This window comes from Lepidothrix coronata, unplaced genomic scaffold (genome assembly GCF_001604755.1).
Source record: "Lepidothrix coronata isolate B3197 unplaced genomic scaffold, Lepidothrix_coronata-1.0 Scaffold239, whole genome shotgun sequence".
NCBI lineage: Eukaryota > Metazoa > Chordata > Aves > Passeriformes > Pipridae > Lepidothrix > Lepidothrix coronata.
The window spans coordinates 756,685-779,099 of NW_016690419.1; the positions used below are offsets into that span (position 1 = coordinate 756,685).

Below are 22,415 nucleotides of genomic sequence, written 5' to 3' on the forward strand. Positions count from 1 at the left end.
AATCAGTTCATGCCTGTGAGTGATATGCTCATAATAAGTTCTGAATTTGCAGTAAACTATATCAAAATCTGATGGAATAAACAACTGAGAACAATAAAACAGTGACAGTTCAGAGCAATTCCTCACTCACGCGCTGTTTCTAACCAGAAAAGAATCTCCAGCTTCATGCAAAGGACTGTAATGAACAAAACCCACAATTCATCCACAAAGACCAGAATTTGGAGGTCACTTTAACTGCATCTGCTTACATCAGCAATAAACTCTTTATTTAAGCTGAAAGTTCACTTACAAAACTGACAAACTTGAAGAATCAAGACATCTGATGACACAGGACACCACAATTTACAGCTTCTCAGACATTCTCCTGATTTCAAGGCCTGTTCTACTTGCAGAAAAGTGGAAAAGGTGATTTTGTTGACAGAAGCACAGTTCATACACATGACACGACCACACACCTGCATCACAGCATTCCTTAATAAAGGCAAAAAACACTTTGTACAAAGTTATTAATTATGTATTCATTTGTAAAGGTAACTCCACTGACTGAACATTTATTTATAAACACTAGCAGAAGTTTGACAGTTTGATACTTGAGACACACCACACCAAAAGCACACTTTTTACTCTTGTCCAAACCAGTACAAAAAGGCAGCACCACAAAGCTGTGGAGTAACCCAAGGACTGATGTTTTTATTAGAGATCTAGAACGTTTATTCCAGAGCCTTCTCACCTGCAGTCCAAAATTCACTAAACCAGCTCCCAGTTCCAAGTTGTTTGTGAGCCAGCTTATTTTGATTTCACTCACTCAATAGCTGAGCAGCTTATTGTTCCTAAACATGGTTAAGCAGCATATTTTTGCAGACTCATCTGTGGTGTAGTGACCTACTGTCAAAGTAAAGGAAACTAATGCAAGGGTTGTATTTTTACACATGTACACAAACTACCAGAAAAAAGGCAATTTTGTTCACATAAGAAACGGATATTGTGGCATATCCTGCTAAAATATCATTTGGTGAATTAATCCATCTCACAATGGAGATGAGTGAATACTGGCAAAATTTTAAATGAAGTTTAGGAACTATTTCCTTGATGCAATATTTAAAAGTCTGAATTACTCACAAATTAAGCTGTTCAGTAAACTCACCTCTGTGCTTTCTTCTTTTATGACAAAAAACCACTTCAAGGGACATTTGAGCACCACTATTTTCTCACAGTACTGTTTGTTTACACACTTCCTAACCGAAGTCCAATTCAGATCCCATATTCCATTCACTACCAGTTAAACCTCTCATTACAGTTCTGAAGAACTGCCACACGGTGGAGGTAGATGCCTACAACTTGAAATGAGAGGCAGAGGTGATGCAGTATCTTCATTTTATGTTAGTGTAAATTAATTACCTAAATTAATTATCAAATTACTTGCTTTGAAAGCTCCTAGAAAGCTAAACTGAGGAGGGGTAGAAGGAAAAAAATAAAGACCATCTCCAAGTTATAAAAGTCTTCACCAAAAATAAGTTTAAATTGTAGGATAATTGTCATTGAAACAATACAACAAACCCTTCTACAATTTAAAACCTGTGCAGATCTATATACTAAGAGAATTAGATCCCTGAGTAACATGCTTGTGATCCAGGCAGACAGCAGCAAATATGTATTTCCGAGTTTTATTTTAAACTAAAGCCATAATCCTAAAAACAAAAATGTCATGTGCAGTCTTACAAGAAACCCCATACATCTAAAATCAGAACTCCTTTTCATGAGTGTGTTCTCATCACTGAGGTCCATAACTTTGGCTCTAATGTAAATCCCATCTAGCAGAAGAGAATTCTTCCTCATTGCAAAGCAGCAGATCCTCCATAACAAAGGGGCAGAACTGGATTTTCCAATGCAGCGCTACCCAACAATAGCAGCTGGCCTGGAAAAGGGTTGAAGACTTGAAGACTCTTGCAAGTGTTTCAGAAATTTTTCACAGATGGACTTCAACAGCCTCTGCCCTTCCACACGTGGCCCCTGGACACCCACATAATAATTATATTACCAGGAACACAAACAGTGGTTGGTGCACTCTGGGACTGTCATGTTCTCAGACTGAGCAAGCCCAAATCATTGATACCAGGGTTTAACTAGTACTCAACACTAAAACAACACATTAAGTCCTACCAGCAGTCTTCACCAGCAGAAGCCACATCATTTCTTAACGATCCTGTCCAGAAGTGCACAGATTTACATGTTCTGAGCTTCCTTCTTCCCCTATTTACTACATACATCCACTACTCCCAAGTGCTTTTACTCTACAGGAAGCTGCAACAACTGATTACTGTAGTCATTCCTAGAGTTAGGAGAAACAAGAAACTAAGATAAACAACTCAGTACAGTTTTAAATCTGTAAAACAGATCAGCCAGACTACTGTCTTGGGCTCCAGCTCCTTCCTTACGTATTTAGCTTCAGACTTACTTGGTCCAAGTTCAACATTATCACTTCACTACACCAAATCCAGCACATATCACAACTCTCCAGCACACCAGAAATGTATTCTGCCAAGCAACTAGCAAAACAAGAATTTAGCTGAACTCCCTTTATTTTTCTCCAGTCATATGCATGGCAAATACTTTTTGCCAAGAGAAAGCCAGATGTATTTTGAGAAAACATGTTCAGGTGTTAAGTCTGAGTAGTTCCCTTTGATCAAATGCAAATGGACAAGTAGCAACCAATATTCTAAAAGCATAAGCCAGCAAATCCATCAAATGCATCTCAAAAATCTCTGAATCTGCCTGCAGGTGTGTTCCTTCTAAAGCGTTCAGTGAAGAACAAAGTGCCCCGAGGTAGAAACCTTACTTCTCACTAAGTGCTTTGGGGATTTTAGTCAGGACCATCTCTAGCTTAATCCTGTAAACTGGATGCCCATCAGCACCTGAGGGACATCAGGCATGCTGCTGGACTAATCTTGCAATCTAATTTTATCAGAGGAATGCAGCTGAAGAACTTTGAGACCACACTGCAGTGTGAAGCAAAGCATGGAAAGGGGTATAATTGGATTCACCTGACCAACACACTACTGACCCAAACTAAAAGGCTGATGTTGACCACACTAACACAGCCACAAAGTTATTAAAGGAATAGTAGTTTCCCAAGTATTATGAAAAAAAATTGTTCTTTTCCCAGATGAATGAGACATGATTACTTGAGAGGCTCATCTCCAAAACTTCCAGGGGGAAAAGTTCAATTCAAAAAGTAAAAATAATTCAGCCAATACCTTAAGAGAAAATTTCTTAGAAAAGTCTTGAAATGAAAGCAGCTGTGGTCACCAAACATTGCATTTTCCTATTTAGCTACTTCAACTCAATGTTTTCTAGTTTAGAATGCTACAGTTTGTTACCTGTTAAGTGCACACTGCTATAAAATACCCACAGAGGCAACATTTAACCATTAGCTAGTTTGAAATCCAGTTTGTACTGCTTTGTAAAAATCAGCAGCACCTCCTCTGCTGATAACACTTCAATAAACATTAGACAGCATCATCTTTAATAGTTAAGAGCACTGCAGATAGTTTTTCCTAACAGAACTCATACTTGTTTAAAAAACAACCAAAGGAAAAAACTTCACTTGATCTTTATTAATAAAAAAAAAAGAGTTCAAAGGCTGCTATGACATTTAGAACAGTATGCCAGAGATAATTATAAAACAGCAATGAATCTTAATTTTAAAAAAATAAAATGACACATACTAAGAACAGACTCTGTCCCTGGGAGCCAGCTGTGCATAGTTTTCTTCCTGTAAATAGCCCATCATCTCTCCAGAGGGGAAAAAACCCAAAAAATTAAAGGCATCAGTAAATGTAGCTGCCATTTTAAGCATTTCCATCTTACTGGGAAATAACTCGCAGAAAGTAATTATAGAGAAGTCAGTGCTGACATATTTTCTACAATCATGCAATTGGAGCACAAATGGGAATAAAGCACTTTTATTTACACTTAACTCAGTTTGCAAACCCACGTGTACATTGCCATCATTTAAAGTGCAAGCTACATGTCTGCTGAATTAACTGAAGGCATTTAACAGGCGCTGTGGGAGATAAAACACCACCTGTAGTTATACAACTAACCACGGATCCAGCTCCAACCCTGACCAGCTGAGTGTGTTCCTGCCTCTGGGATATTACCAGCCAAACACATATTCCATTGCTTTGGATACAATACTTTCATCTTTCCTAGGAGTCTGTCTGTCAGAAACCACCTACAATGGAAGGGAGAAAAAAGAAGAGAGAAAATAGAGTCAGTCAATACAGCTAATTCTTTTTACACTAACCCATTTTTATTTCTTTTCCTAAGGACTACTGCATTTTGACAAAATATGTTTGAAATCGTTTCAAAACAAGCCCTTAATCCCTGTAAAAGTGACAAATAATTAATTTTTTATTATTATTATTATTTTAGAGACTGAACAGACTGAAGCACATCTTTAAAGAAATGACAACAAAAGATAAAAGCTAAGGTCACGTTGAAGTTAATCGTCTGTACAGCCTCACACAACCAAGGGGAGACAGCACAAAAACACATGCTTCTTTTTCCCTTAAAATACCTGATAGTCACTAGTGGAAGCTTTATATGCTGTTGCAAGAGGTCTCATTGTAGAAATCCTTGTAGTATTATTTGCAAGTTGTATTGGTGTGCCAGTAGATTTTGTAGGTGGAGTGAAAACCGAAGACATTGAGGATGTAGAGCTTCTTTCAGAGTTTTCCATCACACTCTTAAAAAGAGGGGTAATATAATGTAAACAAATACTAAAAAGCAGTATTCCAACCTTATCTAAAATTCTCTACTATCTAAAATTGTTTGATAAAATGTATTCATACATTCATACAAAAATAAATGGCCTGTCAGTAAAGAGCACGCAGGTACAGACCACCACCAAGCATTTTCCTCACTGCAATCATTCACATGTTGGATTATGCCATTGCAAAGTAGTGAAAGCTTGGAATCTGTTCACAGTCTGTACTAAATGTCAACCAAGTTTGAAACAGTGTAGAGAAAATATATTGTACTAATTGCAACAAACTTCAAGTAGTAACATGTTTCAGGCCCAGTGGAACAAAGTAGCATAACATTCACTTTCTAAATACTTCTAAAATATTTGACCAGATCCAGACAAAACTGTCTTCAAGTCTTTAGCAACTCTCATCTTTTGCTCAGACTCAGCTTGCCAAAGAGTTTCATTCACTCCCTTTAGCAGATGCCAGAAAAGAAGTCAGAAGGCTCCATTTTGTAAGCTTTTGTTTGGAAAGGAATGCATGTAAAATCAAAGAGGCATCAAGTGACTTGATGGGCACCACGAGTTCCACAAGAACCCAGAGGATACATGGTGGGAAATAACAACTAGCCTGGGGGGGCAAATTTTCAGTTCAATGTACTAATATAAACTCAAAAGCCAGAAACACATGAAGAGTCACATTAAAAAGAGAGGGACAATAAGGAGGAGCAGCACAGTCCTAATCTGCCCTCACTTATATATTGCAGCCTCTGAGCGCCATAAATTCCAGTTGGGAAACTTCTCTCAGTTGCCTCACGTTACAGTTTCATTTCACTACCTTCAATAGCAGTATAATTCTGTGCACTGCTACTTCCAAGGAGCAGAGGCTGCCCACAACGATCCTTCTCAGCAGGAAATGTTGACAAATACTTAAGAAAAGAACTGGTGTAATGTGTAACATTCTATACCTACACAGCTACATACGCTCCGCAATTCCAAAAGAAAAAAAATTAAACAGGTCAGGGGAAAAAACAAAAAGGAAGATCAAAAGAAGAGTGCCTTATATTTAACTAAAAGCAGCTCTTAACTTACTTTATCTATACAGGGCTTGACACCAATCATGATGGATTCACCAAAAATTCTTCCATCTTTGCTTAAGGCTTTCCGGGCTTGAAGCTTAGACTGATATCGAATGTGCATCCAGTTTCCTGTGTTGGACATCTGTGGGAGATGAGGTGAAAATTGTGAAATGCAGCTTCTTAAATACATGAGTCCCAGTGTTTTCAGAAATAAGTGTCAAACTAAGACATACCACGTGCTTTAATATGTTTCCATACTGAGCAAACTGTAGAAGAATGTAGGAAGCTGATGCTTGAGGAAATCTGAAGGACAGAAAAATGCAAAAAAAAAAAAAATTACTAGTAGTTTAAGAATTCAGGTGCTAAAATACAATCCTATGAAGGGTTTATAGAAATCCAGAAGAGAGCAGTGTGAAACCAATTTAGAAGCAGCAACTTGAGGAATACTACCTTCTAGGCACTTTTACTTCACCACACACCTCCATGGCAGAATGGTGCCTTTCTAACTTGAAAAAAAATAACATTTAGCTTAAGTTGACTCACTAAAAACTATGTTTGCTTGCTTTAACCACAGCTGTATTTCCTGCACACCTACGAATGCCAGACAACAGCAACCCCCAAGTATTTCCCTTCACATGTCATGAACACTTCACCCAGGTTGTTCTAACAGTCTGGAAATCAGCTTACCCAAATACAGTTACCCATGTGTCATCAAGCTGATCTTCTGAAGTAAGGGAATCACCTTGAGTATAGAAAGGATCCAGCTGAGCAGGAGACAGAGTAGTTTTCCTAGGCTGCCCAATACTTGCAGGACTGAACACGCTTGAAGCTGTTAAATTAAAATGGCATCGTTGAACAGATTTCTTTTGCAAAACAGAGAAGCTTAAAAGTCTATAATACAAGAATAAATTCAGTACCGAGCATTTCACTTGTATATGGAGGAGTCTGATGGAGATTTACTCACAGACACAGACAAAAAGTAAGTCAATCCAAACTTCATATCCACAAGGGTGCTACTAAGTCTCACAACTAAATCAAGATCAGAAACCTTATGAAGATGGAAGGTGACCCATCAATCTCAGCTGCTTAACTCGAGTACAACCACCTCTGTGCTCAGTTCAACAACACTTTTTGAAGAAGGAATAAGTAAAGTTGATCAAAAAATTCAGTCAGTGTCAGAATGGATAATTATTTCCTACTCATACACCTTCTGAAAAGCTAATAAATACACACTTCCTTTGCAAATTAGTAAGGAATTGATGTAGTTTCAACAGTGATGACTCTTCTGTATTAAGGAAAGAAATAAGAAAGCAGATTATATCCTTTTACAGGACATCTACCTGTGCCTGGAGTTGATGGCAGAATTCCAACTGATGGGCTCTGTGTTAAGGAGAAGTTGGCCTGCATTGAAACACAGAAAGTAACAAATCATTCTTACAGGTATACACTGCTCAGATCATTTCAGGTGATTTAAGCATCAGGCAAGAATATTAACTGTTGCCTTAACTTACTCCTAGTTTTTGAGAGTAAGAACATGTATATTTAATACAAGATTATTAAGAGTTACTAATGAAAAGTTATTTGTACTTAAATGTACTTGACATATGCTTTGTGAAGCAAAGTATCAGTACTCAGAAACCTTACAGTTTAGCTTTTTCAAAATAGTCATCTCACTTATTGCTGCAGTACAGTAATTCACACATCCATGTGATGGGAATCCTGATGGGAAGAATGTCAGCATCCTAAGGCACCAGCATCTAATTCTCACTTCCTAAAGGGTTCAGAAATCATGGGATCACTTGTATTCCTCACTACTAGACTCACTTTCCTGCTCAACTACTTAGTGCAACTGCACTGAAGTATACTTCAAGTTTTAGCTGTTAGTACTTTTTTTCTTTTTAACACAGGATTTCAACATCCCAAACAATTTTAGTGTATTTTTAACCTGAATCATGGCATTTCTTAGATACAAGCCCAACCAAGCTGGAGTGCCTGTGGACATGGCAACATGTGTTCTGACAGCTGTTCCATACCTTTTTCTTAATTTAACTTCCAGTCTTTTAAGACAGTTGGATTCTGTCTGCCACAGGGAACCTCAGCTTCCAGAACAAACTCTTCAGAAGGCAACATTCAATAGAGAGACTGCTCATTCAGTGAAAAGCATTCTCCTTGCATCAGAAGGATCATGTCCAACGGAAAAGAACCTAATAATGCTTGACTACTCACTTGAGGTAAGTAGCAGAGCTTATTATAAAAAAATTACCCTGTAGAAATTTTAGTGTTCCTCTTTCAAAATTAACTCCACCTTCCTATCCAAATTTTGATTAGATATTTTACTCAGAAAAAAATTCCTTCTGTTTCAGGAAGTGCCTCTATTGCCCACTAAAAGATAATCAGAGAAACAGAATTGTCTGGGTTGGAAAAGACCTCTAAGATCGAGTCCACTAACACACCACTGCCATCTTCACCACTAAACCATGTCCCCACGTGCCACATCTTTTTTGAACACTTCCTGAGATGCTGATTCCAACACTTCCCTGGGCAGCCTCTTCCAACGCCTGACAGCCCTTTCAGTGAAGAAATTTTTCCTGCTATCCAATCTAAACATCTGCTGCTGCAACTTGAGGCCATTTCCTCTTCTCCTATCATTTGTTACACCTGGAAGAAGAGACCAACCCCTATCTGCCTACAACCTCCTTGCAGGGAGCAAAAGGGCCTTTCCAGCAATCAGCAGCTCAACAAATTTACAAGCAGGTGAAAATCTGCAACAAGTCTGCATTTGTACATGCAAAGCACAACTGAGGCATGACTTGCATTTCTCACTCTCTACTGTAATAACAGGAGTTTGCTTCATGACAGCAGCTCTCAGTTAGTGTGCACAGCAGCAGGCACACCAAACACCCAGAGCGAGCAGCAGCACGAGCAGAAGGCTCACCCATCATTTTGCTACAGCAGTTTACAAACCCAGGTTGAAGAATTCACCGAGGCAGGAAGCTGCCCCACATCTTCTGCTAAGAACAGGCCAGTACCAGAGACACTTACTGGTCTTCCCGAGGTTAGAGGTGTTGATCCAAGCCCAGGACTAGACAGCTCATCATAAATGCTCCTGACGGGTGGAGCACCGCCTTTATCTTTATGTGTGGGGACCACTGGTTGTGGGGGAGATCCTCCTGCAATTCAGAGGAACGAAGGAAGAGCATGAGCAGACTTGCCACTGTACTCCACAGCTGCTTGGTTTTGAATCTTCAGTGGTAAATTCTGCTATGAAAAAAGCTGTTGGTTGTTTCACTGGGCATTTGCATCTGTTCAGGTTTGAATGGTCTACATAACACAGTGTCACATGTGTTAAACTGTATCCTTACAGAAGTACCACCTAAAACTTTTATACCTCTTCTTAACCCTTTATACTCTCTGTTAACATGCACGTGTTCTTTTTCGGAAGTTCTGAGCATACATCTAGCTACAATGAGCATATAATAGCTACATCTTCCTATTTGAAGGCAGGTTAGCAGTGTATTTTAATTGTTTCAGACACTAACTAGCCTGTAGAGTAGAGATGCAAAAGCAAGATTTTTAAGACTTGAGACGTACTACACGCTAAAGAACCATACCAAAATGCACACAGATGTATTCCATGTGATTGTTACATTCCCACTGCCTAAATTCCTTGGCTTCTCATCTCATTTCACATTAAATAAAAATGTAAGCAAGCTCTTGATAGCTCTAGCTTGCTTTTAGACAGGATGAAGTGAAGCCAGCTTCCCTCCCACAAACTTTGGGACTTCCAGCCTAACAGAGAATTAAACTGACTGAGAGAACTTGAGGCATCTAAACATTTTGTGTGGGTTTACCTCAGGAAAAGTAAAAAAAAAAGTTTACAGTTTTCACTTGCAAAACATTTAAAAACTAAGCTTTTCCACAGTACTTTTCAATCCTAAAATTCTGAGCTTCAAGACTCCACTCTGAAGTGTTTAACACATACAAGAACTGCTCCTGTTATATGCAATAACTGTATATTATATAAAGCACTCTCCCATCAAGGTTTTCAGTTTTAATGATGTATTTAATCACTCATTTTGGTAAGCCTGTTTTAGTACCTTACTGTTTCCTCCTTTTCTAAAATTGATACTTTGAGACTGTGATAAAGCCTTTTAAAATCAGTTGGGTGAAATTCCCATGACTACTTCCAATATCATAAATATTTCCCTAAGAGGTTTGTACTTGACAGGGTCAGGAAAGGCAGACAACAGCAAGAAGTAGGAGATCAACAGACCAACAATCACAGAACATTTTAAGTTGGAAGGGACCCAGAAGGATCATCGAATCCAATCCTGCCTGACATTCAAAGAAGAGAATATCTAAAATTCTCTTGCATTGCCTTAATCCTCAGTTTCTCCTTCAAGATGACTATTAACACCATCAGATATTAAATTATGCCAACTGATTTAGTAAAAAAGCCAAGATCACCCATGATGTGCTAACTACTCACTCATACTTCTCAGAGAAGAACACAGACACAATAATACCAACTTAAAACCATGTGTAAGAGCTCTTCCCAGTCTAATCAATCAGGTCACTGAAAAGAAATGAGTATCTACAGCTAGGAAGAGTCAGTGCTACTTCAGTTCAACGACAGCAGACATCAAGACTAACTACAACCACTAGATAATAATTAAGAAGCATTTTTTTAGTTTCTCTCCTCTCAGTTTTCACAAGTCTGACAATCCATGACATTTTAGAATTCACTGCAAAGAAACCAGCAGTTTGCACGTGCTGCACTTAGTTTGCCAGCAGACATCTGTTTTAAATAAAGAGAAAACTCTAATGGCTGTATGTGCAATTGACTTGTAAAGAGTTGTATAAATTGATTCTGTATTAGCAGAGATTTATATTAACTTCCCAGTAAAACAAAGTTTTCCTGGTACCAAAACTGCCATTTTTAAAACAGCTATTAAATTGAAGACTAGTTTGAAGAATTTAGCCAAACTCCATTGAATACACTCGAGTTCACCAGTTATTCAATCAGTGGAATTTGTTTATAGCAAGTTATAAAACTTGCTATAAGGATTCAAGTCTGCAACAGTCAAGCAGAACGACGAGACAAAGCAATTTGTTACTTTCAGGACAATTTTCCAGCATTTTCAGAGTCCTGACCTGCAAGTAGCGGAGACCTCGTTTCCATTACTCCAACTGAAGGGCCGCACAAAGCACGTGGCTGTGGAGTCACCGGCGCAGGTAAGTCACCCATCAAAAACCCGGGAAGGAACTGAGCACCAGCTCCTTGTTTGGGAGATGTCGGGGAGCCGAGAGTCATTGGCTCAGCTCCTGAAAACAAAACGTAAAACCAGGGAAAAGTGATCTAGCGTTTTTTTCCAACGCTTTGATTGTGGTTCTGTCAAAGAAATGTAACACGAGATACAGCAACTGATTAAGATCACAGAACGGCAGAATCCTTAGGATTGGAAGGGGCCTCTGGAGATCATCCAGGGCAGGGTCAGCTGGAGCAGGTGACACAGGAACATGCCCAGGTGAGTCTGGAATGCCTCCAGAGACGGAGACTCCAAGACCTCCCCGGACAGCCTGTTCCAGTGTCTTCCCACCTGCAATGGAAAGAAGTTCTTCCTCAGGTCGAGGTGGAACTTCTTGTGTTTTAGTTTATGGCCATTGCTCCTCATCCTGTTCTCATTGCCACCGAAAAGAGCCTGGCACCATCCTCCTGACACTCGTCTCTGAGATATTCACATGCATTAACGATTCCAAAGACGGTTCTATAATAATTCACTTTGCAAGTTTTGCAAGCCAAGTTTACCACAACCTCGCATTTTTCGCATCTACGAGCAGCGGCCGCTCGGTTTAACTCCAAGCCCGTTCCGCTTCACCCCAGAGGGAATATCAAGTGGTCTCGAGTTGTGCCAGGGGAGGTTTAGGTTAGATATTAGAAAGAATTTCTTTACAGAGAGGGTGGCCAGACATTGGAATGGGCTGCCCAGCGAAGCGGTGGATTCTCCGTCCCTGGAGATTTTTAAAAAGAGACTGGATGTGGCACTTAGTGCCGTGGCCTAGCAACCGCAGCGGTAGTGGATCAAAGGTTGGACTTGATGATCTCGAAGGTCCCTTCCAACCCAGCTGATTCTATGATTCCCCGTCCTGGCGCCGTCTCCCACCACCCACTCCAGCCCGGCGGCATCCAGACTCCTCCCGGCCGGGAGCAGGGGGTCAGCGCCGGCCCCGCTCCCTTCACCGGGACACTCGAGCGCGGGTGACGCCCAGGGACCCGCCGAGCAGGCCGTGAGGCGGCGCCCGGCACAGCGGCAGTGCGGGGGCGGCCCGCGGGCCCGGCTCACCTGCGGGCGGCGGCTCCATGGCGAAGGCGGCCATGGCGGCCCGGGCGGGAAGCAGGAGGCGGCGGCGGCTCCGCCGGGCGCTTTCAAACGGGATGGAGCTTCCTCCCTCCGTCACTTCCGACCCGCCCCCCGCCATCTTGGGCGGGAGGGGGGCGGGGGGAGCTCCCTGCTCGGGCCGGGCTCTCCCCTCACGGCTCCCCGGCAAACGGCTTCACCCACCCCACCCACCCCTCTCCCATCCCCGCGAAGGGCCAGGTCGGGAAAAAAAGAGTTGAAAGAACCGCAGTTACCGTTACAAGAGCTTGTGCTGCGCTGTTGTTTCCACGGGCTGAGAACTCAAAGCTGCCCCCTTGACTCCCCGGGGAAAGGGCTGCGGTCGCCGCCCGGGCTGCCACAGCCCGCCGAGCCCGGGGTACAACGCTGCGACCGCTGCCCTCGCACACGGTGACCAAGGGACTGCGATCAGATGCAGAGGGGTCGCCTAAGCCTCACATTAGCGTTTAGCGCAGAGTCATGGGATGGTTTGGGTTGGAAGGGACCGTAAAGATGATCTTCCACCCTCCTGCCATGGGCAGGGACACCTTCCACTAGCCCAGGTTGCTCCAAGCCCCATCCAGCCCGGCCTTGGACACTTCCAGGGATGGAGCAGCCACAGCTTCTCCGGGCAACCCGAGCCAGGGCCTCACCTCGGGGAAGGCCACCCTCAGGGAAGAACTTTTTCCTAATGTCTAATCCAAACTGTCTGTCAGTTTGGATCCATTCTCTCTTGCTCTGTCTTGAGCATGAGCAATTAATATTGAGAACACACGGTGTGGTTCAAACACAATGGCATGCAAAAGTTCAGACTATTGGTACCAAGAACGCCAATCTTGAAACCAAACCTTTCAAGTCACTTCAGCACACAATTTATCCAAACACAGGGTCCTTTTTATTTTACAGCATAATAATATATCAAACCATTAAGAACTGGCATGAAGGCCACAAAAAATACTATTAAAATCTTTCACAGATTTTGCGTGTGTATTGAACATGCCATCTTAAGACAGTAATTCCAGCCTGAGATGTCTCAGGAGCGCTGAAGTTACCTATCCTATGATGTCCATTCTTTACATATGGTGTGGAATGGAGTGAGGGAGCAGCAAATGTGGACTGAATGTGAAGAAAAGGCAATAGCAGTGAGCAGATAGGTTGTTATCAACATTTTTCATATCTCCACCGAAATGATTTACAAAAAAAACCTCTGCTGGTTCCAGCACTTTGGAAACATCACGTTAGTGCATTTCAAATCCCTACTTGATGAGAAACGGTAGAAAGACATGAAGCATGAAAGCATCCTACACATTTTGAGCATCCTCAAAAGACCATCTGTTTTAATTTCCAAAAAAATTTAATGGCTGGCTAGCCCACAGAAATCAATAAAATCCTCTTTACTTGCAATATAAATTTAAAATCCAATATGAAGGTACTTCATTATATGAACATTTTATTATCTAGATTTTACAACCGAACAGAATGCATACATTTGGAAAGTAAACGGGGCAACTTATCTCAGTTATTTTATTGTCTTTCTCGATTGCCTGCATTTTCTGATGTATCATAAAAAACCCCACCATCATTCTGTTGTTTTCTACTGTTTCAAGGAAAACTGAACTTTATCTTTCTATTAGCACTCTAGGAAGAGCTGGTTCTTGGGCAAAACTTCTCTGAAGTCAGTGGAATGTCATCTGGCCTATAGATGACATGCTGAAAGAAAGGGTCAAGGGAATATAAGAAAAAATATGTAATGACTCGAAAATGCACAAGGGAAAAGGGGATTGCAAAATGACAGATTAAAGGACATCCAACATCTGTGCCTGTATAGTCAAAACAGATTGTTTCCCTTCTCCCTTTTGATCAGTCGTGATCATTTATGCTTCCATTTTCTTTTAAAATCTGTTCTTGGTATTTGTGAAGCTGCTCCATGAAGCCAGGATTTGGACAAGCCGCAGGCCTCGCATTTTTCACCAAGGAAAAGGCTCTGGCAAAACTCAGTCTTTCCGAATTCATTAGAAAACCAATGACTACAGCCGCTGCACGGGAGACTCCTGCATTGCAGTGGACCAGTACCACGCCATCCTTCAAAAAAGAAATTAAACATAAGGTGGGATATTCATTAGGCAGATAAAAACAAGTATGTAGAAGCTTTACATAAAAATCTATTAAGACTTACTGAAAGCTCCTTGCTGAGCTCAAAGCAAATATTTATACACGTAAGTCCAAACACAGATACATAAGCCCAAAATTAAGTATTTTTCTAACCAAAGCCACTTTATAATTACCAAATACTTCAAATTTAATTCATGCCTTAAAACTAAAAAATATCCCTCTGTCCTTTTCCCTGAGTCCTTACAGGAGCCCCTTCATGTAAAAACCAAATCACAGACTCCCGGGATACTAAGATATCCGATCTAATTGGGTGCCAATTTTAAAATAGATTTTATTTGCAATATGGAAAGGAACTTGACAGTATCTTGTTAAAGGTTAAAACCAGTAAGGCAGCAAACAGCTGGGCACAGAGGCAGATTTTGGAATATCTTTTAGTTCTGGTCACACGCTTCTTTAAAAAGACACTGCAAGTTTCGTTAAGAAGTAACGAGCACGAATTAATGCAAAGACAGCCAGACAATCTAGTGTGGCTCAGGCAACGTTTGCAAGGCCCAGGCTTCATAACACTGTCATGTTTGTACATCAGATTACACCCTGGAAGAGGCTCCAAACTGTCTGCCAGGTGCCACTGCGACACAAAAACACACCACCAAACCCACAGCACCTCCATATTCTGAATGAAGGTACTGAAACACGACATGATTTGCTCAGGTACTTGAGAACTAAGCATATCCATTCTAGATATAAACAGCCTGCTCTGTCGGCCCTTAACAGGCACAAATTATTTAAGGAGCATTTTAGCCAGTGACAGAAAGACCAGTGAGTGACAAAAAGCACCAGGGTTCCTTTCCAGGAACTCGATGGTTTATGTTACAGAATTGGGAGCTGCAAATTATCTGGTCTATTAATAAACACACAAGAGCAGAAAATGGTTCCTGCTCCAGAAATCTCCCAGTTTAAGTAAAAAGACAAAGCAGGAAATTGAGTATTATTATTCATGCTGGAGAAATGCCAAGCTGGGACTAGAAGAATGACTTGCACAACAAGATTATGGCAGAGCTAGGCACTGAGTCTAAGCTCCTGCATCCCAATGAATCACAATATCATCCTTTCTTGCAATGGAAATCACATTCCCTGTGCACTGCCTGCTGCAAATTGCACTCTTCATTCCCTTTCTCACAGTCATAGGGCCGTGATTCCACAGACCATGGCAGAGTGGGAAGCAGACCTGTCCATGTATTTCAACTACCTGAGGGAGTGTCAGTGGTGACCTGTAAATCCAGAACGATGACATTAAAAATTATGCCACTGCTAATGAATCAATTGCTGAAGCTTATCTGCTGTAAATGTGGAGCAGTTTTTACTGCTTTAATGGGAGTTATTTCAGACATAATGCACCATAATCAAGATCAATATCTAGCAGTGGCACTAAGAGTAAATAATACACATGGGAAGCGACCTTTGTTTTTTTTCCCTTCGTAAAGTTCATGCTTTGTTTTCCTCTTTCACATATAAGTTTGATTTGGTTTTTTTTAATAACTGTTCTGTTTTACATTGTCAAAAATTATTTAGTGATATCCATGGATCCTGAAAATTACTGAACGTGAATGAACACGGGCAATAACATTAAACCAAATTTAACACTGAGAACTTTTATCTCTCCTTTTTAAACCCCCTTGTTTACAATTCATACAAAGATTAATTTGACATGTCATTCTTGACTAGTTTTGTATTAGCTATGAATATGAAATAAAGTGAGAAACAGATTGCAGATAGGAAATTTACCTCTGTTTACCAGGAACTCCTTGCTCTGACTGTGGTAACCTTTGCCTACCAAGAAATGGTCTGTGGTCTTGCAAAACATCTTTTAAAGACTCAAGACCAAGCTGGGGTTTTTTTTTAATTTTTCATAGAAAGGGAAACGAAATCACCTTCCACCGACAGAAAAAGTGATTATACAATGGCTATGTACAGTGGGCAAAAGAAATTAAAAAGAAGCATAAAACTTTAAGTTAATGTAGTTAGTTATGGATCCATTCTACTTTGGAGTGGAACCAAGTATTTTTCGTCAGGAAAGACAGAAGGAGCAATAAGGAGAGATGTTCATGAATAAACAGAGATTTCCTCCTTGGAAACAAAAGATTTTAGAGGTTTTATTATTCGATATTAAACAGAAATATGAAAGAGCAGTAGCACTATGGCCTGACATGTGTCACCTAACATGTCATGGAAAACCTGCCTGCCAATTTGGAGCTTAGAAGAAAAGGTGAGCTCTGATGGGTATCAGAATTTGTACCATGGTGTTGACAGACTTGAGCCATTAGAGTTTCAGAAAAGTTGATCCAGTTCCGAGTAGCAGCTGGCAGTGACTTGAGGAACAGCACAGGCTTCCCTTGCATCCTCAAACTGGAGTGCTCTCATAGTCTCTCATTGAGTTAATCACGTTCTAACAATAATTTCTCATATATCACACTCTCTCACCAGTGAACTTCTCTCCTTCCCTCATATTAAGAGATAAAGCACTCGTATCTCTGTGACTGCTTGAACAGAAGAGCACTTCATGACACAGTTTATCATAAGCCCTTTTAACCCTATTTTGACAAAGCAAATAAAGTGATTCAAGCCACCCAGAGATCTGTCTCTGCATACCACTATCACATGCTTTGTCAACTGATCCTGGAGAACAACTATTCCACCAATTACCTGCTCTTTCACCCACCTCTCCCATTAGAAAACTGTTAATATCGCTGTGAAAGTTTTCCTGAAAACTTCTTAGCTTACAAAATAGTAACCAGGACATAAACACCAGAGGCAGAAAGCAAAACTGTGCAGTTATGAATGGCAACTCTCATTTAGAAATGAAGTGGAAACCGTAACTAGATACCTTGAAAAGGTCATTAAGTGACAATGTGTATCACATAGCTCATAAATGATAAATGAGAGAAGGAAAGAACACTGCAACACAAAGAAAGCTGGGGCAAGATTATCTTCTTTTATCCCAACCTACATGAATAATGAATTTGGTAGATATGGTGGAATAACATGCAATAAGGTTTGGTTGTCAAGTCATAGTTTTCCCACCAAAGCAATGGTTGTTGTAAATTACACAAAAAGCCTGAATTTAACAGCTGTGAGTCAGGGATGCTCCTGGTTACAGACAACTCTGCCAAGCAACCCCAGAAAGAGTCCCTTCAGCCCATTTCCCATGTCACATCTTTTTCAGGATTTTGGGAGCAGTTAAATTACTTGTTGGCTCCAAGACTACTAACACATGCTCTGACATCCTTGGTACATATGTGGATTCATAGCCCAGCGTGTGGCATCTTCTTTGAGAACCTGGTCTAGTGGGAGGTGTCACTGCCTGGGCAGGGGGTTGGAATTACATGATCTCTAAGGTCACTTCCACCACAAATTATTCTATGATTCTATGATGAAAAGTTTAAGGATGGTGACCAGCTGATGCCAAACCACACAGATCTGTAAAAGCCCTGTTAGGCTTGCTTCTAATCCAAAACAACATCCCTGAGAGATAAGTAAGTTTTCTCCTTTTCCCTCTGCCAGGGGTAGTGACTTAGGATGGGATTTCTTTATCTAAAGTAAGCCACTGCTCCATCTGTATTAAAGAAGCATTTCTCTAAAACTCAAGACAGACATTCTGAAAAAAACATTGCTGGAGGGAATGGAGATTAACAGCAGGGTCACGTTTCTAGGAATGCTTAGAAATTGCCTGGATTCTCTATTTAAAATTCTAAAAGGCAATGGCAAAGCTATTCATTTGGTAGCGTATTTTCTTTTGACAAAAGAAGCTGCTTTAGTTCTTAAAATAGTGTAATAAATAATGTAAACAAGATAACTACTAACATCAATTATTGATATACCATACCTGGATCTTGGCTTTCTCAATAAACTCAAAACATTCAGGGAAGTAGGAGGTAATATCAGTTTCTGGGAGGTCCAGAATAGAAATGGTCTTGTATACAAAATCATCGAGGAAGGCATTTTGGACTCCATATGCCACATTTAGAATGTGAGTAACCTAAGTAAAAAAAAAAAAAAAAAAAAAAAAGAAAAAAGCATTTTCTAAAGACAGCAAGCAAAATGAGCAGTGGCAAGGGTTAATTATTCTTTAGGCATACACAAACTGTATCTTACACAGCTGGAATGTTCAGTTTTACATACATATGCTGTCTGTGGGGTGGTTTTCTCCAAGCAAAGTTTCAACGTGTGCTAAAACACACTGTGAGAAATTTCAGGGTTTTTCTGAGCGGAAATGAAAAATCAGTGCTCAAACAAACACAGACTAAAATACGGATTTTCAACAGAAAAGGGAGTTGTCAGCACGTATGGCAAATAAAAGAGGAAGCAATAGGAACAAGAGCACAGGCCACCCAACAATTCCCCAAATTTCAAGCCTGCCCTAACCCATCAGTTTAATGTTCCTTCTGGTGAGTTACTAGAACCATTTACTGAAGCAGAAGGATTTCAGAGTAAACCATACCTGCCCTTGGCAGGCGAGACCACCTCTGGCCTCCTGCCATCTCTGCTTTGTCCAGGCTACAGCCACTTGGTGGGTTTTTTAACTTACAGTGAAGTGACATTTAGATAGCACCAGATCCCAGCCTGGTGCACTCCCTGTCCTGCAGGAGCACCACTGTCCGAAGGCCTTATCAACCCATTACTGTAACAGAGAAGAGTAAAAAGACCAAAGTTTGGGACAGACTTTGAGCTTTGTTTTTCCGGTTTCATCAGTACCCATAAGGCAAGGAGGGATGGTGCTGCGTAGTGTCTGAAATGTAAACACACGTAGCAATGCAGGAATCTGTTCCATTAACAGCTCTAAACAATCATCACTTTTGCAGCGAAGCAAAACTCTTTTCAGTGGTGCCCAGCACCACAAGGAGCAATGGCTGTAAACTAAATCCCAAGAAGTTCCATCTCAACATGAGGAAGGACTTCTTTCCATTGTGGGTGGCAGAACAGGCTGCCCAGGGAGGGTGCGGAGTCTCCCTTTCTGGAGACATTCCAAACCCACCTGGACACGTCCCTGTGTCACCTGCTCTAGGTGTCCCTGCCTTGGCTGAGGGGTTGGACTGCACGATCTACAGAGGTCCCCTACAAGATTCTGAGACTCTGGGAAAGCATTTCAACTTCCCGTGAAGCTCACAGGCACTCATCCATCTGCAAATGGAGCAGCCTTTTGAAAATGCGAACGGAATATAGTTTTGCTCAGAGCCGCTAAGAGAATACTTCAGAATTTTTAACTTGACAGACACCCACCGCGCGCACGGCGCGGGATGCGCGTTTGCACGTCCGCGCCAAGTTACCTTGTGCTTTCTCACCGTCTCCAGGTCGTGAGCAGCATCCTGCGACCCTGCGGAGAAAGGAAGGACATCCCGCCGGTTGCTGCGCTGAGCTCCCCCCGCCCTGCCGGCGGCCCCGGGCCCGCGGCCCGCAGCCCCACTCACCCAGCAGCAGCCAGGGCCTCACCACCCCGACCTGCAGGTCGGCGCTCAGGTCCGGCACGAAGCCGCCGCCCGGCGCCGCCTCCCCCTCCTCCTCCTCCACCTGCAGGCAGGCGCCGCGCCACGTCTCGATGATCCTGCGGCCGGTCAGCGTCGTGACGCGGGTGCGCTGCTTCCGCAGGTTGGCCCTGGAGAAGCTGCGGATCTCCTGGGCGAGGGAGTGCATGGCGTGACCGCCGGCTCCGCTCCGCGCCGCCCGCCCCGCACCGCCCGCCCCGCGCTGCCGACGCGCCCACCGGGGCGGGGCCCGGGCGGGCAGGGACACCCCCGGACCGCCCCGTCCCCTCCGAATTAAAGCAGCCTGCAAGCTCAGGATGCCTGTTGATGCCTTAAGCCCCTAATGTTTTTTTTTTATTATTTTTCTAATATTGGTAAGCTTTATAAGTTTTATAAGTAGATTTTAAAAGCAGCAATCCTCCCTCCCTTGTCCCTTTCCCTTAACCTCTAGCACCCTTAGTTTACACATTCCTTAACCCTCTTACCCCCGAATCCAGTAGAAATGTTTAGTCTTTTGTCAAGGCAAGGCCTAGATTGTTGGCAGAACAGCATATCAGGGCCTAAACCACAGAACACGGTCAAAAACTGGGTAACTAGGTACCCTTTGTGCTCTGATGAAGATGAAGATGGGATGAACAGAGGGTCCCAAAAAGCCCCCAGACCCATTTCTCAGGAGGTGGACCCGAGGCACTCCAGAGTAAAGGCCACAGGGTGGACACATCTGGGATTGGATGGATGGTGTTATAAAATGTAACATCTCAGGCACAGCCCGCGCGCATCTTGTAACATCTTAGCCTTGGCAAAATACACCCTTTCTTATCTCACCCCTAATTAACTGCTCCGGGAGATTTTTTCAGCACCTAACTCCCACGGCAGCACTGTGCTCGGTGTCAGCAAGCCATGCAGCAGTGCCTGTCTGTCTCTTAACTGGGACCTGCTTCTTGGGAAGCGTGGGAAAACACTGTAAGGAGCTAAACGGAAAATATTAGAATGAAATAGTTTGGGTATTTCTCCCCCGGAGTATTGGACTAGAGTATTCTCTATAGCATACTATTTGTAGTGTTACACAGCTGGTACATAGTATTAGAATCATAGAATGGCCTGGGTTGGAAGTGACCTTTCAGATCACCTAATTCCAACTCCCTGCCGTGGCCAGGGACACCTTCCACTAGACCAGATTGCTCAAAGCCCCATCCAACCTGGCCTTGAGCATTGCCAGGGATGGGGCAGCCACAGCTTCTCTGGACAGCCTGTGACAGTGCCTCACCACACCCACCGTAAAGAATTTCTTCCATATATCTAATCTAAATTTCCCCTCCTTCAGTCTGAACCCACAACCTCTTGTCCTGTCACTACAGTTCCTGAGGAAGAATCCCTCTCTGGCTTCCTTTTAGGTCCCTTTAGATACTGGAAGGCTACATTGTGTAAAGTCTGTATGTGTGTTTAAATCTGTATGTGAGTCTACAGAGATCACCATGCAGATGGAGCTGTGGAAAGCCAAAGGAAAGATCTTCAGAAGCACACTGGATTTAAACTAATTTGTTTAATTTGTTTTCCTCCTGGCTCCGGTGTTCAACAACTTTAACTCCTCAGATATTCAAAGTGATTTTGGAGGTGTATATCATACAGAAAGTGGAAATGCTGCCTGAACAAAAGGGTTGTTACTTCAAGGGAGGAAGAAGGTGATGGAAGGGACAAATTGTGGGAACAAAGGAAAGTACAAGTTGGTTATCACATGAATTCAGTCTCACCCTAAATGGTTTTCCTCTGAGCATGAATCCACGCTATGACAAAGAGTTTGCTTTTCCCAATTTGTCCTCCCCTTGCTGCATGAGGAAATTACAGCAACACAGTACAGGGTCTTGTGCATCTTCATTGGTTTTGGTACATAACAGCAATTTAAAGGCTTTGCTTTTCATAATTTTGTCAGCAGACGAGATGGAGAGTGTAAAAAATCTTGATTTCAGTGATCCCTTGATTATTTTTTTAAGTGGTCATAGCTGTGTGAACACTCACTCTGGTGAGTGCTAACTGGTGTTAGAGGAAATTCCCCGTGTTTTGGGAATTCTCTCTAGATCAGTGTACTGAGGGTATTTAGGAAATGCTGGAGCTGAGATTTGCCAGGGTCCCGTGGTTAGCCAGTAGCCAAGGGCTGAGGGCTGCTCCCAAGGTATCCTGTGGGTTCCTGTGCCATTGTCCTGCTGCCACAATGCAAGGAATGAGCCAACAACCAGTCAGGAGAAATAAACTTTGCAGAGACTTGCAATGCTTTGCTTGATGTGTAAGGACAGAGGGTGCATTTGAGCCTGTCCAAGCACCAATGAAATGCAGAACCCAAGTTCATACCTTGAAAGGGTAAAGTAATTCCTGTGTTTGGAAAAGGTATTTCGTTAAGGTGTTAAAAAAAGTTCAAACTGGTCTTTTCAAAGGGGTTTAGGCATCAAGATGGTACTAAGTGCATCAACAAATATTTCAGTTGAGTATTTTGGTTATTTATTATGTGGTTTTGAAATAGTTTTTACAAATAATTCTGAATGTTTCTAATTCATTGGAGCCTTCCTTAATTATTTAGCATTTCGGT

General features: G+C 42.0%; 2 protein-coding genes across 5 annotated transcripts; both read right to left on the reverse strand.

Moving 5' to 3' along the window:
- Nucleotides 1-251: 251 nt before the first annotated feature.
- Nucleotides 252-12,595, reverse strand: NUP35 (nucleoporin 35). 3 transcript variants are annotated; one of them, XM_017834759.1, is made up of 10 exons: nt 12,461-12,595; nt 10,981-11,151; nt 8,869-8,996; nt 7,167-7,227; nt 6,514-6,655; nt 6,060-6,129; nt 5,840-5,968; nt 5,180-5,233; nt 4,580-4,747; nt 252-4,234 (listed from the first exon to the last, which is right to left on the reverse strand). In XM_017834759.1, exons 2-10 carry the CDS (start codon nt 11,138-11,140, stop codon nt 4,157-4,159), a joined length of 990 nt encoding a protein of 329 aa, XP_017690248.1. In that variant the 5' UTR covers nt 11,141-11,151; nt 12,461-12,595; the 3' UTR covers nt 252-4,156. The 3 variants fall into 3 exon arrangements, with proteins under 3 accessions (XP_017690248.1, XP_017690246.1, XP_017690247.1); XM_017834757.1 differs by lacking the exon at nt 12,461-12,595 and adding an exon at nt 12,171-12,386; XM_017834758.1 differs by lacking the exons at nt 5,180-5,233; nt 12,461-12,595 and adding an exon at nt 12,171-12,382.
- A 480-nt stretch (nt 12,596-13,075) lies between these two features.
- DUSP19 (dual specificity phosphatase 19) lies at nt 13,076-20,048 on the reverse strand. 2 transcript variants are annotated; one of them, XM_017834760.1, is made up of 4 exons: nt 19,781-20,048; nt 19,640-19,686; nt 18,199-18,351; nt 13,076-14,285 (listed from the first exon to the last, which is right to left on the reverse strand). In XM_017834760.1, exons 1-4 carry the CDS (start codon nt 20,001-20,003, stop codon nt 14,064-14,066), a joined length of 645 nt encoding a protein of 214 aa, XP_017690249.1. In that variant the 5' UTR covers nt 20,004-20,048; the 3' UTR covers nt 13,076-14,063. The 2 variants fall into 2 exon arrangements, with proteins under 2 accessions (XP_017690249.1, XP_017690250.1); XM_017834761.1 differs by having other exon boundaries at nt 19,655-19,686; nt 19,781-20,032.
- Nucleotides 20,049-22,415: the final 2,367 nt, after the last annotated feature.